Here is a 19,207-nt window from a genome sequence, read left to right as displayed (position 1 = left end):
AATATATCGTTGAGTTAGTATCCCATAACACAAGTCTCGAACTTACGTTATGGGGCTAGCTCAGTCTGTGTGATTTAATAATTAATTAATATACTTATGCTTACATGTCGCTAACAAATAAGATATACACTTGCCTTGACAAACTTTAACAGTACGTAGCCCTTAAGGCATGACATGACTTTAACGATATTTCTAGCTATCGAGGAGCCTGATTATCATCAAACTTACAGTGCAACCTCTCCACCCTCTGATAGCACAACACAGGGGCGTCATCAGCCAGGGTCCCGCTGTCGCTCCAACAGCCGAGTTCGGTGTTGGAGAAGGACGCGAGCTCCTTGCTGTCGCGGTGTTTCTTGCGGCGGAAGAAGGAGCGCCGCGCGGTGGTGGAGGCGCGGCGGCCGGCGTCGCTCTCCAGCGGCCCGATCGATCGACGAAGCATTTCTTCCACTCTGCGGAAACATATTACCTATTGTTATGCGCCCTAATTTCCAAAAGATGTACTTAGTTTTTTTGTGTTAGTTAAAGTGTTGTCCGTGTGTGTATGCAATAAAGTCTATTCTATTATATTAATAGTTGTATTCTATGTAGCAACTCTAATGGATCTGCCCCATAATATGGAATATGATTTGTAATAATAATAACAAATAAAATACGCGTTTATATCACAAAATATGTTAAACATCGGGTAATATTGTAAAACAAAATATAAATTATAATCATCAATAAAATAATCTGTCAATATGTGTATTTTTTCATTAGGCTTTGTATATAATATCATTACATAAGAGGCAGGATTAATGCGCGACGCGCAGCGAAGCGCCGTAATAAAGTTAATGCAAGGATGGATCATACGCTTTTCAACATAGTTAAAGTCGTCACCTGTGGCGTAACACCTGCAATAAAACAATGTTCAAAATTGATATTGTTCTACTCACTTGAACTTGCTAGGTATAGTCCCCCAGCGTTGCTTGGCGCCCTTGCAGTCCAGCTGCCACGCGCGCCACAGCCCCGGCGCTCCGTTGTACAACGTGTTATCCACAAATAAAACCTCATCCTATAACAATTTTTTTATCTAAAATGTAACTTTTGACATAAGCATTTCTTGATACCAGAGAGATCTTAATGCATTCAACACGTGGTAAAAAATCATGTCGTGCTCTAAACTGTTGAGGAGTTCCCTAATCGGGAGTATTACCTAATATTTAGTGCACCAGCACTAAATATTAGGTCATTATAATAATAATCCAAACGTGTATACTAAAATTCAGCACAATGAAGGTGTCTGTTTTAAAATGGAGTTGCAAGATTCCACCCGAACATAGTGACATTTATACATACAAATAAAAGCTTGTAAAAATATCATTGTACAAATAACGTCACTTAGCAATAGAAATCATATAAAGGTATCAGTAAGTCAAAATTAGGTATAAATAAAATAAAAAAGTGGTAGTTAAAATACCTTTCTGAACCACAGGGGATATTCATCGAGCGTGTCCATACCGGTGGCAGTAAACTTGTTCCCCCGATCGAACCCTGCGCGGATGTAGAATGCGTCTCCCGGCTTGTCTTTTACGTCGTGGTATTGTTGCAGGTCGTGTCGGACTAACACGCTCACCTAGTGTTGTAATACAACCATAATATTATAATACCATAGTCACATTTCATAGGAAATAATAGAAAAATATGTAAACGTTACAAACAGTGCAGATATCAGAGAAATAGACAAGAAATATAGATTTAGACGACATTGGAAGTGGCAAAAACGAAGAAGAAGAAGAAGTATATATACATTTTCACTATGATCTTTAACATTTTCTTTAATAATAACATATTAGGAAAAATCATACCAAACAAAATAGAACCAAAATAATATTATTAAAAACAAAAATACTCACTTTATCAGCTGGTTTCGCCAACTCCAAAGCGGCTTGCTCCGCGGTGGCCCGCCTCAGATCCACATTATTATACTCCAAAATCTGATCGCCCGTCCTCAAACCCGCTATATGCGCAGGCGAATCTATATGCACACTATGCACAAATATCCCCACCGCGTTACCCCCCACTAAACTGATGCCCAAATCGGAACAATTCCTCATTTCGATCAGCAAAAACCTCGGCAGATCCTTATTCCCCGAGCGACTCAACGTCGCCACTTCATTCGACGGCGTCTCCATTCGTATCGACTGCTGAGGACCTGGGGAATTCCTCGGAGTCGGAGACCCCGATAAGGAAACTTCCTCATCGTGAGAACTCTCCCCTGAAGATGACGAACCAGTAACTTCAACCTCATCTTTATATTTATCAGGGCTGTATTGCACCAACATAGTGATAGAGTTTCCTATCTGCCTCAAAACTCTCGCAGCTAACTGGTACGTCGCGGATCGCATGTTTATTCCACACACTTCCAACAGTTGGTCTCCGATTTGTAAACCAACTTGTCTTGCAAGCGAATTGTCATTCACAGTAGATACAAAAACCCCACCGCCAGAGGGACAATATATTTGGATCCCAAGCGGTTGTTGACTCTTGTCTATATGAACTCTTCGTAATTCACCAGGTAAAGGTTTGTCTAAACTCATCCCGCAGTATTCTGGCATGGAATTCCTAGTTCCTTTATGCGCTAGTTGTTTCGCGCCTCGGCCAGGGCTCAAAACTTCCACATGAAATGTCGGCATTGGTGAATTCCTTTCGGAACTCCTTTCTATAGATCCAGTGCTTAATTTTCCGGCAGAGTTTTTAGATGTGACGCTCGGATTGGACGGAATACGAAACCTCTGGTTCTCCTTCTTCCTCGGAAACGTCCCGCCTTCGTATGTGTGGTGGTAATCGCCCACTCTTGTAGTCCTCGGGACTGGTTGGAGATCAGACATGTTGTGCGTATGAGACGTGAATGAGTGCATGTCGTAACTTGTTCCAATGCTTTCTCCAGACTGACTTTGCGGTATATTTGTCGGACTGACGAGATGTGGGTATCTACTTGTGTGTGGATGGGAGTTGACAAAGGGACCTCTGTAATGGTATTGAGATTGTAATCGTGATTGCGTAGGCAACGTCCCAGTCATGGGGTAATTCGGATTACTGTTGAGACTATCAGGTCCGAAGCTGTCGCTGTCTGAAGGGTATTTATTCACTGTTTTAGGTGAAGAGGACTTTTTTGAAGAATAATACTGTTCTAATAAATCTTTCCCTGGATGATTTTTCATCGAATGCTCAATTGAGCTTGGTGATTTTCGGGTTACGAAGTCTAGAGAGCTTGGGCCTTTGTTGACCATGAAATCTAACGAATGGGGGCTTTTAGTCCTGTTTCGTGTCACTGGTTGGTAGTCTAAGGAGTCGTCTGATGGGTTTAGGACAAGACTTAGCCGATTTGGCGTTATGTCATGGTCTGAGTAGTCACTGATGGACATTTTGTCTTTCTCCAGCGTTCGAATTTTCTCGAAATTCATACTGTTGGGTGAAGCGAAAGGGTTGTGGACGGTCAATGGGGCTGGTTTGGGGAAATGTTCGATTGCGGGGGATGATTCGATGGATTTGTAGACGGAATGCCGTGCGGGGGTGGTGACTTGAGTTAGAGGGGCGTGTCCAAGGGGTATGGGGTTCGAATTTCTATTCGTGTTTGAGCGTTGAGGCTCTGGTGGAAGCTTGGTTGGCGGACTTAGAAGTATAGACAATGGAGGCCGTTCTTTCCTCGACCGTGGCTGCACTATGGTGCCCGTAGAGTTTTCTTCCAGAATAAAATTGGCCCGGGCCTTGGGCCAAGTGCCACCGTTCTTGGCGTCGTTGTGAGACTCTTTGTTTTTTCTTCGCGAGCGTTTTAGAACACTGCTGGTTTCTTTGACTGCAAATAGAAATTATCGTTGTAGCTATCCGATATAAAACTATACATCTACTATACATTAGAAAAATCTTACTTTTCTTTGTTTTGAGACAACGTGAACTATAAGATATTCACTTCTTTTAATAAAAAGATCTCTGAAAGATAATCAAAATCACGTTTCATGCATGGTTGAGGTAATGGTCTCGATAGCTCGTTCGGAAGAACCTGATGAAGAGCATATGATACATATAATAGAACAAATAGAAACTCACTTGTTTTGCCATGATAGCTGTCGATGACAGAATCTAATTCCGCGATCGCATCCGATTCTGGCACCTAAGAAGAAATAAACAACATTAGGATTACAATTTGACTCCATATCCTCCGGTAGATGTCGCACGAGGCGACTAAGGGAGCTTTGACAGCTGAAGCAACAAAAATATTCGTAAAGGGCATTGACGTCAGGCAGGTGGTCATAAAACCACAGCCAAATGTTCAAAAACTTTGGTATTTTTTAAGCGGATTCGGGCTTCGAGGCTTTACAGTCGAGAATATATAAGGAAACACCCATGGATGAGTTGTAGACCTAAATCAAGTAAATTATAAAGACCGATGAACAACGACTGCGTGACGCGTTTTTTGTATAGAATTATAACGCACGCAGCCAGGCACAATTCCATCACAAAAAGGTGCACGCGTACGCGTTATTTAGTCGGTAAGCAACGGTCATACAGACTTAAGTCTGTATATTCAATAACTGAAATTATTTTATAGCTTATTGAGAAACACCGGATGTGTTATCATGATAAATAAAAAGAATACACCAATATAAAATCCTCAGTGCAGTTCAAATCTTGTATCCAATCCTTATCGTTTTTCATTGAAAAGATATGGGTGAATAGCGTGTTTACAGACATCCATTTTGATGACAGTTTCTGATTTCTATTGAGATGTAAGTTGAGTAAGTATTATGTTATCATATATTAAACCCAGGACGTTTTACGTTTGGTCGGGTTATAATCTACAGATCAAACACAAGCTCAACTGTTCCAATGAGTCTTTCAATATATACAAAGCTTAAGTAAACGATTTCTCAATACTTTTTTATGAAAAGGCAAAACTTCTGACATTTTAAATGTAAATTGGTTTCTTGATTTAAGTTTATAGTCCTTTCTTTTGATTTTGAATTATATGTGAATTTCCCACAGAAGCAATACTTTTTCCTGGATAAAATTAAGCACGCTTTTATATAATTACAAAGAAACAAATTAATAATAATAACCATCGGCAACCATAAGGAGCGATTCATGAGATAAATCCGACGTTGCGTACGTGTATATTTCTTGAATTAATTTTAATTTATGTACAGTCAACAGCACATCAAGTTACCCTGTACAAACATCTATGTTGCGGCAAAAAATCGGCGAGTTTGCAATGGGTAGGTTGATGTGCTGTTGACTGTACTTATCGTACAACAAAGAAATTAAATGACGGATGCCAAAATAAAACACAAAAACCTCACCTTATTCTGCTTATCCTTCGACTTGCTGCGTCCAGTGACAGCCTCGATCTTGCCGCGGATCATATCCCACGCGCCTGCAATCAATGGGATAACATCACTATACCGATATCGCTATCTTATCGTGATAGCTTATCGATCGCGATAGTATTGTGCGGCTATCGGCGGTCAATGGGGCAGTGTGGGGCGTGAACTGAATCGGATGCGTATACGCAGATAAGAAATCTTACTACTAATATTATTTACTACTTATATTTTTTAACTTGTTTAATACACAAGTAGGATTTCTTTGAAATAGTTTTATTTTATAAATTGAACGAAAAAAATAATCTTTTTACGATTGGTTTATTTTAAAAGTTATATAACGATTGGTTTATTTTAAAAAGTATAATTATTAGTTATATTTATAACTAATAATTATACTTTTAGTCAATAGTCCACAAATTTTCAATCAAAATCTCAAAAAAAAATCCTGAGCTAATATAACCTCAGGGAGTTTCTGGAAGAAACTTCAGGAAAATCCAGAAATCCTCTCACATCCAGAAAGTCATTTTACTGGGCAGGATTGTTTCGTGTTCAATAGAACACGAAAATCGAACAAACCCTGCGCAGAGGAAAATCTAGATTTCTAGAATAAGACCTTTTCTTGAAACCACCAATTTCGAATTCCAGAACTCCGCCATTGGATAAATATTCCACAGTTTACTACAACACTTATACAAAAAATATACTTACAATAAATAACTTATACATACACATATCAACAAATCACACAGATTGAGATAGCCCCAAAGTAAGTTCGAGTCTTTGTCTTATGGGATACCATCTCAACGGCACTATATTGTATCTATACTATTATTATAAAGAGGTAAGCGTTAGCGAGTTTGTATGTTTGAGGTGGATAATCTCCGAAACTACCGAACCAATTTCAAAAATTCACCTTTAGAAAGTTACAATATCCAAGATATTTTATCTATACCATTATTGTAATGAGGTAAGCGTTAGCGAGTTTGTATGTTTGAAGCGGGTAATCTCCGAAACTACCGAACCAATTTCAAAAATTCACCTTTAGAAAGTTACAATATCCAAGATTGCTATAGGCTAAATTTTATCTCAAAACTCCACGGGAGCGACATCGTATATATATATGTATATATGTCGTATGTATATATATATATATATATATATATATATATATATATATATATATATATATAGTTAAACATCCACGTCAATATGAAATATATCACTTTCGATCTTGACGTGGCCTCCTACATTGTAGCAGTCCGTAATAAGTTGTTACATATAAACTCACCTCTTTCTTGAATCTTGCCCTGGCTGCCGGCCGCCAAATGGTAGACGTAACGGCGGTCGAAGTCCGCCATTCCGTGCTCAATGTGAACCTGAACCAACGAGTTTTTCATCATTACCTTTTCATATTTTTTTTAATAATCATTTACATATTTTTTCTTACTAAAGCAGGATACATATTGTGTACCGTTGTATTTAGCTAAATAAATAAATAATAAATCATCATCTGAACACTTTCTTGCTTCTTTTTCAGCAGCAAATGGTCGGAGCCTAGCGTTCACTTTCCTGTTTACTGATTTCTTCTCCACTGTGCAAATGAGCTTTCTTCATCACCATAGCCCTTTCGATGTACCCTCTGTTGCGGCAAGGGTTTTGTAGATTATTTTACTTTATATGGAAATTTTGGTGTATATTAGTATATATTTATACAACGTAAAAGTTTAAAATTCTTGAAAAGTCCTAGAAAAGTCCAGATTAAAAGAATATAATCAGTTACACGGCTGGAAACCCGTGTAACTAATTTTAAACTTTCACGTTGCATAAATATATACTAAACAACAGGTATTAAACGCGCACATGGGTGAACGCTCGTGGCGTTTTGAACGCCGCCGCGGGCTATCATTAGTGTTTATTAAATTGTACCATACACAGTAATCAATTTAATGTTATAAATTAGTAAAGTACTGGTACAATGTTAATTTTATAAATGTTTATTTCAAAAATATATATTCTTTATTCAAAAAAAAATATGCGACACAAATTAAACGCTACAACACCGCGTTCAAACAGTCGTGAAATTCACAATTTCACCCGCGCACGTTTAATACATGTTGTTTAGTTTCAACCCGCGTACCAAATCACGTGGAATCCCGTCCAGTAGATCATGTGTGATTGATTTATTAACATCGTCGCCTCACTCACCTTAGAATCCGGTGGCGGCACGAACTGTCCGTACGATTCTTCAGTCTGCGAACAAATGTTCACCATCTTTCCGTCCGAATATGAATGCTCGTACACGGAAAACCTGAAGCAAAAATAAAATATTTTCAACTAAAGTTTGTTTACCGTTTGTTAGCTACAGGTTTAAAACGATATCTGATGTTAAACACTTGCTAAACATATTATCCTCCCATTTTAAGACGTCACCTACTTTGATGACATTTCTATTTATCAGTATATTTCCATTCTGGGCGGATAAGCATTTGAATTTTCAATATAGTTTAATTTTTTGCTGTCAAACGTCAAATGCTGGTTTCATGCTAAATCAAATCAAATCATTTATTCAGAAATTAGGCCTTCTAAGGCACTTTTTCACGTTATATTCTAAATTAAATGATGTTTACCAAAGCTACAAATTACTAGCATTTCGGAACGACCACTGCTGAGAAGAAATGCCGAAAGAAACTCATTCAAACAGTGTTGGTCCCTATTATGCCAGAAGGGCTTACCATTTTTTAAATATAAATTTATGTATAATTTTTTATCAGTAATTTAACAATGTAAGTACACAATAAAGTACACGGTCAAAAGGTATACTGAAACATATTATGCTTGTGATCAAGTGCTAATGAAAGGAAATATATATATATATGTATAATTAACCAAACAAAAAAAATTTTTAATAAAAGATCGAGCTGACCAGTTCTACGGCTACGTGCCGTCACAAGTTTAACTTGTCCCAAACGATTAAAACAGTAAGTGTTGATCAAAACTGATGATATAAACTGTTGAATGATTGGAGATTCCGTTTAACATTGTCTCAAGAGATTTCACAATTCGTATAAAAACGGATTTTTAAAACCAAACAAATATCTCACCGGCTAAATTCCTCAGTTGTTGACGTATTGTGATATTTACGACGTATGTAGCACTAGATCGTACATGCGGTTTTACCCGCTTTGGTTAATATGAAATATACCGATGATTATTTGATAAAAACTACAGATTTTTATTAAACCTGGTGTATATATCTTCGTGACTCTTAATTATAATTAAAAATATTACACAAGTTTATTTGTTAGACAAATTAAAAAAACCCCGACTTTCATTGTTCATTTCGCTTCAACTTTTGAACGACGGAACCGATTTCATGAAACATGGCTAAGAACACTCGGCATGGTGTACAAACGAAAATCGGTTCATCCGTTTGGGAGCTACGATGCCACAGACATATACACAGACAGACACGTTAAACTTACAACACCCCTCATTTGCGTCGGGGATTAAACATAACTTTTGCCAACGGCTCCGCCCGCGCTAATAGCAGCTTGTCAGTGTTCAGATCTCCTACTATAATATATATTGATTTAATATATAGTATAGTAATATAGTGATTAAGTATTAGTTATGGGTATTATACTTTACGAGTATAAGGTTGCAACTGTCCGTGCGTTTTAACTCGTGGGTCCCAGCGGAAGACCAGCGGAAGACTCGCGCGGGGTAAACAACATATGCTGAGCTGGGTCCTTTTCAAATTGCGAGCAATGTCAAGTTTTTTTTTTATTGCCTAGTTTTATTTTTTAAATATGTTTTTACTATCTCCAAAAATCACCCCCAATACTCCGTTTCGACGTGAAAGCAGGACCGACATACTTTCACATGTAATATTAGTACGGATGCGACAGAAAACTTATTTGACTGTTACCTCTTTACGTTGTAGATTAAGCGTGAAAAGTCTATCCTATCTTCTCGAAATTTCGCATACATATAACACGAAGTCGAATAGACACTTAGGACATTCGCGCAGGTGAAGCCGCGAACGAATCTATTAGAGTAATAAATATATGTAAATTATTGTAATTTCCATACCAAAATTCCCAAAACAATCATGGTCACATCTGGTGCTTATGTTGTGATTCCCGATATTCCCGCATTTCCCGCAAAAGTACAACAAGTCACCTGTCTCTAGTATCACAGCAGGGGTACAGCGGGCGAAGTACAGTGAGCATCACGTCGTATTGATTCTCGTTCAGGAGAGCCATCGCTTCCGATACGCTCTTCACGCCCTCTAGCGAACGGTTGTTGATCTAGAATTATTAAATATATACATTTTTTTAATCATTTAGATTTAAGTAAATTAACGTCTGCCGGTATTCCAGGAACAGTGGCAAATTCAAATTCAAAATTCTCATATTGATGTCAAAAATTTACTTAAAGCTAAGTTGCCGACATCCCAAGCGCAGGTGAAGAAGAAGTAATGGAGAAAAGTGGGTCTTCTAAGTATAACATATGTTAATACTTTTTTTGTATAAAATTTTTGGTCGGCAAAGGCAGATTAGAAATTTGAAATTGACAACTTCGTCCATATCACCCAGGTGGCTAAAGGGGAATAAAGCAATTGTAGATAACATTACATGTTTGATGGAAAAAAATGTAAACTATTTGTTAACATTTAACATTAACATTTAATTTATAATTTAAGTATATACTCACACTGACGACCCGATCGCCGACATAAATATTGCCATCCTTAGCGGCCGCACTGTTCGTTGTTATCTTGCTGATGAAGATACCTGTGACAAAAAGAATCGAATTAAATTATATTCTACTAGCTCTGCTTTGGGGCTTTATTCCCATGGAAATTTCGGGTTTAGTAAAGGTCATTGAAGCCATTGAGGTAGTTAATTTCCGAGGAGATGACTTGAGCTGACCGTGGTGCAGCAGCAGGCCGCGCGCGTCGGCCAGCAGCAGCGACACCCGCACCGCGCGCGCGCGCTGCAGCCGCAGCCGAACCTCGCCCCGCGCTAGCTGCGTCCGCAGCGCTGCGTCCGCCGCGCGACCGCTCGTCCACACTGATACGCCACACGCCTCTGTCACTCGGTCCAACACCCTGGGAGATAGGAAGTCGAACAACGTTACTACTTAGTACAGAAATTAAAAAAAAAATCATATGAAGACGAAGTCAAAAGTTAGTTTACTACAAACTTACTTGATTTTCCCTTCAACCGGTGAACCCTTCTTCACAGCCGTGACGTAAATACTGCAGTCGTTAGGATAGTAAGGGTCTTCTCTCCCGCCGGACAACTCGAAACCTAAATCTCCGTCTTTACTGAGACCGCTTAGTTCCACGTCGATTAGGTCCCATTCGTAGTCCTACAGATAAAATAAAACTATTTAAGAACCAGTCAAATGGAGACGGACTCGCGCACTGAGGTTTCCGTACAAATTTATAGATATTGTAATTACAAGGGTTGACAATTGTAAATATGCGGGCGTATGCACTAATATTGTATGAAATCAAATACAAATATAAGTTTGTATCGTTTTATGTGCAATGGCACTCTGGCAAAACACCCTGGGCTAAAAAACAGGCAAGCATTTTGCATATTTATTTAAATAAACAAAAAACAAAGACATAATGTGTAGAAAGCCATTTTTTTATAATAGGTTAAATCGTTTCATTAACGTATCGAGGAGCTCAATGACACTGTAGTTCAGCCGGTAAAACCACAACCGAAAACGCAAAGTATTGAGGTTTATTTTTTGAGCGGAAGTGCTTCAGACGTCATAGCCTGAAATGCAACAGGATATCCACCCAGAGAAAGAGAGAGTGTGTGTGAGAGAGAGAGAGGGAGTATATATGGATATACATACGTTCTTGACATCTTTAGCGGCTTCGCTATGCTTGCCGCCGCCGTGCCGTCGAGCGTCTGCCAGTTCGCCGACCATTTGGTCTCTCTCCTGCGACAAATTGGAAATATTCAACTGCATGTATAACGATTTTAATGTATGGGAACGTTTTGGTTGGAGAAATACTTAAATCAAATGATTTTAATCGCTTTGGACCCTTACTTGTCATACTGAACCACTTCTGTTTCTATGAAAAATTGTTCAACTGCGATTTCTCAACGCCAGCTATTCAAATTTATAAATTGCCAATTCAGAAAGCATACGTACCTTTCTTAACCTATTGCACAAAGCCTTCACACTTTCTCTCTCTTGCAGCAATTTGTCTCTTTCTGAGAACGCCCAGTCGCGTCTTCTTTTGGAAACCTGAAATAAAAGAATAATTGTTGAAACAAGTTGTAACCTCGTCTCACAATGGATTTCTTTCGGCATTTTACATCAGTAGTGGCTTTTCTGACAGTAACATAGACGATTGGTATTTACTCTTGGATTCAGCAGTCAAGTCGGTTCGAACGCCTCTAAGCAGGGCAATGGAGGGTGAGAAGTGCGTTAAGGGGGGGGGGGACCCTCCCAATAACCCATATGACGCGTTGGGAACTTAATTAAGTACATTTGGAAAATAAAATCAATACATGTGATATTGTAACTGTATTAATTGATTGAAGCGGTGGTGATGTGATGGTTGAGACTCCCGCCTGTGGATCTAAAGTTCCCAGTCTCAAATACTACTCGTGCCACATGAGTTTGTATACCAAATCAAAAAAAAACATCGTGAGGAAACCTGCACACTCGTTGATTATTAACTTGTGTGTGAAATGGAGAAGGCAATGGCAAACCACTACATTAATAATGCAATGAAAGTTGTTACGTGTGTTTCATTCCATGTAATGACCACGACCCTCAGTCATGAGGAATACGACTATGAAGTATGATGAATTGATTTATGCTTCATATTAGTAGTAGTTTTCCAACGACTCCTTGTGTGCCGGCTCCGGGACACCACAGCCCCGATGGTAATGATAACCATCAGCACTCACCTCAGCCTCCCTCACAGCGTCCGCCAGCTCAGCCTGCATCCTGTCCAGCTGCTTGCGGAGCCTCTCCAGCTCGGGGTTGTTCTCCAGCGACTCCTTGTGTGCCGGCTCCGGGACACCACAGCCCCGATGGTAATGATAACCATCAGCACTCACCTCAGCCTCCCTCACAGCGTCCGCCAGCTCAGCCTGCATCCTGTCCAGCTGCTTGCGGAGCCTCTCCAGCTCGGGGTTGTTCTCCAGCGACTCCTTGTGTGCCGGCTCCGGGACACCACAGCCCCGATGGTAATGATAACCATCAGCACTCACCTCAGCCTCCCTCACAGCGTCCGCCAGCTCAGCCTGCATCCTGTCCAGCTGCTTGCGGAGCCTCTCCAGCTCGGGGTTGTTCTCCAGCGACTCCTTGTGTGCCGGCTCCGGGACACCACAGCCCCGATGGTAATGATAACCATCAGCACTCACCTCAGCCTCCCTCACAGCGTCCGCCAGCTCAGCCTGCATCCTGTCCAGCTGCTTGCGGAGCCTCTCCAGCTCGGGGTTGTTCTCCAGCGACTCCTTGTGTGCCGGCTCCGGGACACCACAGCCCCGATGGTAATGATAACCATCAGCACTCACCTCAGCCTCCCTCACAGCGTCCGCCAGCTCAGCCTGCATCCTGTCCAGCTGCTTGCGGAGCCTCTCCAGCTCGGGGTTGTTCTCCAGCGACTCCTTGTGTGCCGGCTCCGGGACACCACAGCCCCGATGGTAATGATAACCATCAGCACTCACCTCAGCCTCCCTCACAGCGTCCGCCAGCTCAGCCTGCATCCTGTCCAGCTGCTTGCGGAGCCTCTCCAGCTCGGGGTTGTTCTCCAGCGACTCCGCGCGCTCCGCGTCCGCTGAGTCCGAGGACATGCCCACCAACCCTATATGAAATAAACTCATGTATGTTCATGACACATTTTAACATTCTGAAATTGATTTTAAATACACTAATGACATGAAACGTGTCTGATTAGAACCCTGAAAACTATAAACACGAAGTCGAATTATTCTCAGCGTACCGTAATCGCGATCGGCGTATTGCAGCACGTCCCATTTGTCCACATAACATTAATCTTTTAACACCAAATTGTAAATATTATAAACTAATTCAAATAATTTATCTTTTCTTCGTAAAGTTTGACATTAAATATATATAATAGGATATACAAAAAAGAGAATTAAGCTCTGGAGCATAAAGTAAAATCTCCGTTTAAAAATAATAAGGACGCTCGGCTTCACGACATTACGAACTGACAAGTCGGAGAAAGAGAGAGACAGAAGCTATGTACTCCCAAGTAGAAGGGGTAAATAGGGTTGACGTCAATCAAACGGCCAATTGTAAAATCACAGCCGAAATTCAAAATTATAATGTTATTTTATACGCTGACCCTGGCTTCGCAGCATCACAATCCCAAATACTTATTTACTTCCTGCGATTGTATACAAAATGGGATAAATAGAAACAAATAATAGAGACCTGAACATACTAGAAAGACCAATGACTAACATGAAACTAGTTTCGAACAGCCCCCATCATATGGCTATAAAAATCTAATAACCATGTCCCTAATCATTAAAAAATATAGAAAAATATCCAATATTTGTAAAAAATCTAAAAGAAATCCTTATTAATAAAAGTTATTACGAGATTTCAGAGGTTTTCAATGATACATTTCGATATAGATTCTTTATTAAATCACGCGCTTATGTATAAATGTATGAATGTCACTGGGTTTCTGTGTAAAATGGAAAAGGTGAGATAATAAAATCCTTGTACAAAAACACTTGTTTATTTTGAAGTCCACAAGTAGGACACAATTAAAATGTCCACTTATTTAAGTTAATATAATTTCGAATTACGCGCGCTAACTTTATGATAGCAAAACGAACGTGCGGCGATACGGACAATGGGTGGCTTTCGAATTAATTATATTTCACTCGCGAGTTTCGACGAGCGTGGTGAATGAAATTTGAGACGTACAATGTGTCCCTACAATTCACATTGATTTCTCTACTATACAAATCACAATTGATATAAGACGAATTTATTTTGTAAGTAATTTGTCAACTAGTTGCCCTCGTGTTTGCTGTGCTGTACTTGTAACTATATGTAACAACTTCAAACTTGTGGCTTGCAATAAATCTGAATCTTCTAAAACCTATTATAGGCCTTGGCCACCTCCACGACCTTCATTCTATACATTTCAATGACAACCTCGGTGGCGCAGTGGTAAGGTTCTTGCCACTGAACCGAGAGGACCCGGGTTCGATCCCCGGTCGGGTCATGATGGAAAATGATCTTTTTCTGATTGGCCCGGGTCTTGGATGTTTATTTATATATGTATTTATTATAAAATATAGTATCGTTGAGTTAGTATCCCATAACACAAGTCTCGAACTTACTTACTGGGACTAGCTTAATCTGTGTGATTTGTCCCAATATATTTATTTATTTATTTCGATCTGTCTTTTACCTCCCGGCGTCAAGTTGTTTTCTTCCCCAGTTTCTTCAGTGAAAACCAATGAATGAGACAGAGAAGCAGAGTAATAAAAACAAATGTACCTTGCAACTTGTCCATTGAGGGATCATTGGAGTGCTGCCCGTTGAGAAACCCGTCGTTACCCCCACCACTTGCTAGTCCCAAGTGGTGATACGCGGAGTTGTCTTGTCTGTGGACACAGACAAGATAATATTTATCTCCTGTGTGAAATCTATCTATTAGGTTAATTATTTTTGAATAAAATTTCTTTATTTTTTGTTTCTAGCCCTACTCTTGATTCTGAGCGCCTAATTTCAACTGTGCCCTACTAATAGCCTAACGTTGATGTAAATATGCAGGGTTTCAACACAATGAACCAATCTATTGGTACTTCGTTCCTACAGTCAAATTTTTGAGGCGGCTGAGAGGTGCGGGCAGAGGGGCTACTCACTCAGGCGGTCTTTAATTTTATTTTCCTAAAGTTACAGCCCTTGATTTAGCTCCCAACGGATACAGTATCACGTCTTTCATATTTTGTGACAGCATTGTCGTCGAACAACTGTATGAATAATTAAACTGTGGTTTTAACAGCATTATCCCTAAAATAGTCAAATGTCCTAAAATGTAAGTACAGTCTGTCAACAAAACGCCAGAAAACGGACGAACATATTTTTTGTCATTGCAATACCAAATAGATTGGTTGATAAACCAGTGTTGCCGACACTACGTGTAACCTAATTTTAAGAATATTTTATTTATATGTACGTTAGACTGTAAGGTATTTATAAAATTGGTCTTATGTTATTGTAAAATGTTTTATTTATTTATTATTTCAAATTCAAATTCAAAATTATTCAATTTAGGATGATATACATCACTTATGACGTCAAAAAATTACTTAAACTAAGTCTACTGCCGATTGCTGCTTCCAAAGCGCAGGTGAAGAAGAAGCGGCGCAACAAACTTCACCGCAGACTTTTCTCCAAGGACGTCATTTAACAAATATAGTCTTATACTATATTTATTTATTTATTTATTATACAGGTGACAGCGCCCTTATTTAATTTGTTCACTTCTCGACTGTGTGTGTGTCCTAAAATGGTTGAAATAAATACTCACCGTGATTTCCCCAAGGTGTTCGTGTTGGGAGTCTTGAGATCTGAGCACTCCTTGATGGCTCTATCCCGTTCCACCAGCGCCGACTCGATTTCGCGGCGAAGGCTCTCCGCCTGATGACAAAAGAACATGTTTCACGTAATTTTTCCATATTATATATATATATATATATATATATATATATATATATATATATATATATATATATATATATATATCTATATATATATATATATATATATATATAATATAATGTTGTAAGTATATATATATATATATATATAATATAATATAATATAATAATAATGTTGTAAGATTTACTAGCGACCGGGCTCGGCTTCGTGTGGGTTCATTTTACCTTCTTGTATTGTACCTTCGGGAATGAATTGTCCCGTAAAATGTTTGATTTACGTTTGTGGTTAATAAAAAAAGCGGTCGACAATTCGGCCGACAAGGCGGTCGGTGGGACAAAGGACGGCACGCGAAAGCAAGTAGTGGGAAAAGGGGCGGGGCACATTACGAAAAACGAGATGGGACCATATGTAGGAAACGGTACGGGATCCCTAAATGGGAGGAAACAGGAGGCGATTTGGACGAGATGGGGAGCGAGACACGCAGCGGGAAACAGAAAATTGATTAGATGAGAAAAAATACGAATTTGAATCATATACTTATGTTTACCAATATTACAGAAAACGCGATAAAAGAATGACCAAGATTTTACTATGAAATTCACGCGGGCGAAGTCGCGGACAAAAGCAAATATATATATATATATAATTGATGGAGAAATCATTACCTGTAACGCAGTGGCCCTCTGTTCCTCCCTGGCCGCCTGCAGCGCCGCCTCGAGCGCCGCCACCCGCTTCAGCGCCGCTTGTCGCTCGTCCGCCAGCTTCTCCATCTCTTTGTGGACCGTGTCTCTGAAACATCACAGGCCTCTTCCTCAGCTCAGTTGAGTGTCGGAGCCCAGGATCCGCCAGACCCTCGGCGCACATATCATCTTATATAGGCCAGCATATATAGGGTTTTACCCTTCTGCCCAAGGCCAGGCGGAAACGACATAGCCAGACATGATTTACGTTTGGTACACAAACACATGTGACACTGCACAGGTTTACTGGTATCTAATATTATTAGTTTTAATGTCGTTTCTATAAAACTTTAACTCTATATTCGATTCTGTTACACAACGCTATCATGTTGCTTGGCTATCACATAAGAGTTAAGATGTGTAGAATCGCAAATTAGATTGTATTCATTTTTTATATGAAAAAAAAACTATGAATCACAAAAAGTCTTACAATAAAATTTGCCTCGATTTAATGTACCCAAATAGTGTTTAAGAGATTTTTCGTTATAGCAGTGACCCGGTATATCTTACCTCTCGCTCATGACGAGCGTGTACTCGTGCATGGCCGCGTTCCTCTCGTCGGTCAAACGCTTGATGTCCGCGCGTTCGCTGCGCGTCTCCCACTGCCGCACCATGCTGGCAACTTGTTGTTTTAGTGCGTTCCTCTCGCGTATCTGTGCAGATTTATCAATTTTTAAACTAATTTCGACATTGGAATACATGATTAAGATCTTTTAAGACCTGTTTATAGAGACTCATGCGCGAGAAACAGCTAGCTGGAGAGGATGGAGTTGAACACCATTAAACTCGAGTATCGTGTTCCAATGAGTTTCTTTCGGCATTTCTTTTCAATAGTTGTCGTTCCGAAATGCCAGTAGTTTGTAGCTTGTGAGAAATTACTAATTAATACTAATTAATATGAAATTACTAATTGACGTGAAAAAGTGCCTGTGAAGGTTTGAATTTGAACTATGTCGCGCCTTTCGAATTGACTACGATTTATTTCTACTTTACACGTCAACCAACGACTTCACAGTCAACACATTGAAACTGTTTTTTGCTTATTTACATTAAAACATGGCGACTATAGAACAATTTATATACTTACAACGGAGTTCCTCTCTTGCGTGAGGTCGTGGCATTGCGTTTTGAGTCTGTTGTTTTCGTCTTGGATTATTTGAAATTTCTCTAAGGTTGTGTTGTGTTTCTCGATCAAGTCTTCATATCTGCAAAAATAATCCTTCAGTAGTTTTAACATACTAATAATATCTGGAACGATAACAATGTCCCGAAGGTCGTAACGACGTACTACGATTTAAGTTTACGTGGTAATAAGGCCCTTTTGGGCCCAAACATTAAAAGGTTATTTTTCAAGCAAAATTACGAAAACCCAAATATTTCAAACAAATTTATATCAATACAAAGGAAAAACCTGGTACTCAATTGTCGAAGATGCTTGATAACTTAAAATTCATCGATTAAGTTTTAAGACATACTTTACATAGCTTTTAGTTCAGGGTCAAAGCGCGTGAGATCTTGACAACTTTATAGGAGAAGTAATAAGGTCGATTGTCGCGTACATAACGTAGACGACAATCGCCGCAGTATTCCTTTATTATTCACAAATTTTTACCTTTTCTGGTAGCACTCAAACTCCTCTTTGAGCGCCTCATATTTCCTAAGAGTGTGCATTAGGTCTGGACTCCCCTCAGGGTTGCCGCTCTGTTGTAAATGTTGTACCTCACGCTCCAAGCTGTAACGAAAATTTGTTTGTAGCACATTTGTTGTGCCAGTTGAAGGCAACACAATATGTATTTTTTTAATTTTTTTATCAAAGTTGTCAATGGCAAAATCGATACTTCTTCATTAATAACCGGTGTGTAAATACCCACATGATCCGTACTTAAATACCAGTAAACACAACAAAAAGGGTGCGTCACCTTTAACTTCACCTGTGCTTTGGAAATTTGCAGTAGACTTTAGTGACATTAAAGTAAATTCGATCAAATAAATGATGTGTTCCATCCATTGAGTTTATTTAATTATGAGGGGGAAAAGACCAGTTTCTTCGTTCCCCTCATCTCGGAACTTACCGTTGGTTGTCATTGAGTAGGTCGTTGTATTTGCCTCGCAGGCTGCTAGCTTCCTGAGCGGACACTTCCAGCTGATTCATGGCGGCCCTGTGTTGTCCACGCACATACTCCAATTCCTGATGACAGATAAAATATTCATTTTTACTGAAAATAAGCATTCATTCGTAAATTAGACTTTCACAGGCATTTTTTTAGGTAAAATTTTAACTATTTTTGCAGTGTACCGTGGACGTCTTACATGGCGACTTAGGGATAAGGCCTTGACAGCTGATAGGCAACAGCAATAGGTTGATGTCAGTCAGGTGGCCAGTATTAAAATCACAGTGATAAGTTT

At 39.5% G+C, this 19,207-nt stretch overlaps 1 protein-coding gene across 1 annotated transcript in view; it reads right to left on the bottom strand.

Annotated features, from left to right (window-relative positions):
* Dlg5 (Discs large 5) overlaps positions 1–19,207 on the bottom strand; it is a 29,969-nt gene that overhangs the window by 8,866 nt on the left and 1,896 nt on the right. Inside the window, exons 5-26 of the mRNA XM_053754282.1 lie at positions 18,874–18,989; positions 18,414–18,533; positions 17,889–18,006; positions 17,312–17,454; positions 16,727–16,850; positions 15,931–16,040; positions 14,895–15,001; positions 12,311–13,212; positions 11,544–11,639; positions 11,241–11,327; positions 10,576–10,739; positions 10,298–10,476; positions 10,080–10,159; positions 9,546–9,673; positions 7,569–7,671; positions 6,652–6,739; positions 5,340–5,413; positions 4,090–4,153; positions 1,896–3,838; positions 1,460–1,615; positions 936–1,054; positions 229–449 (exon numbers count right to left, since the gene is read on the bottom strand). Coding sequence (XP_053610257.1) covers positions 229–449; positions 936–1,054; positions 1,460–1,615; positions 1,896–3,838; positions 4,090–4,153; positions 5,340–5,413; positions 6,652–6,739; positions 7,569–7,671; positions 9,546–9,673; positions 10,080–10,159; positions 10,298–10,476; positions 10,576–10,739; positions 11,241–11,327; positions 11,544–11,639; positions 12,311–13,212; positions 14,895–15,001; positions 15,931–16,040; positions 16,727–16,850; positions 17,312–17,454; positions 17,889–18,006; positions 18,414–18,533; positions 18,874–18,989 — 5,242 coding nt within the window. The remainder of the gene's footprint in view (positions 1–228; positions 450–935; positions 1,055–1,459; positions 1,616–1,895; positions 3,839–4,089; positions 4,154–5,339; positions 5,414–6,651; positions 6,740–7,568; positions 7,672–9,545; positions 9,674–10,079; positions 10,160–10,297; positions 10,477–10,575; positions 10,740–11,240; positions 11,328–11,543; positions 11,640–12,310; positions 13,213–14,894; positions 15,002–15,930; positions 16,041–16,726; positions 16,851–17,311; positions 17,455–17,888; positions 18,007–18,413; positions 18,534–18,873; positions 18,990–19,207) is intronic.

The sequence above is a fragment of the Plodia interpunctella genome, chromosome 14, assembly GCF_027563975.2.
Source record: "Plodia interpunctella isolate USDA-ARS_2022_Savannah chromosome 14, ilPloInte3.2, whole genome shotgun sequence".
In the NCBI taxonomy this organism is placed as follows: Eukaryota; Metazoa; Arthropoda; class Insecta; order Lepidoptera; family Pyralidae; genus Plodia; species Plodia interpunctella.
This window is presented reverse-complemented; position numbering and strand designations above follow the sequence as displayed.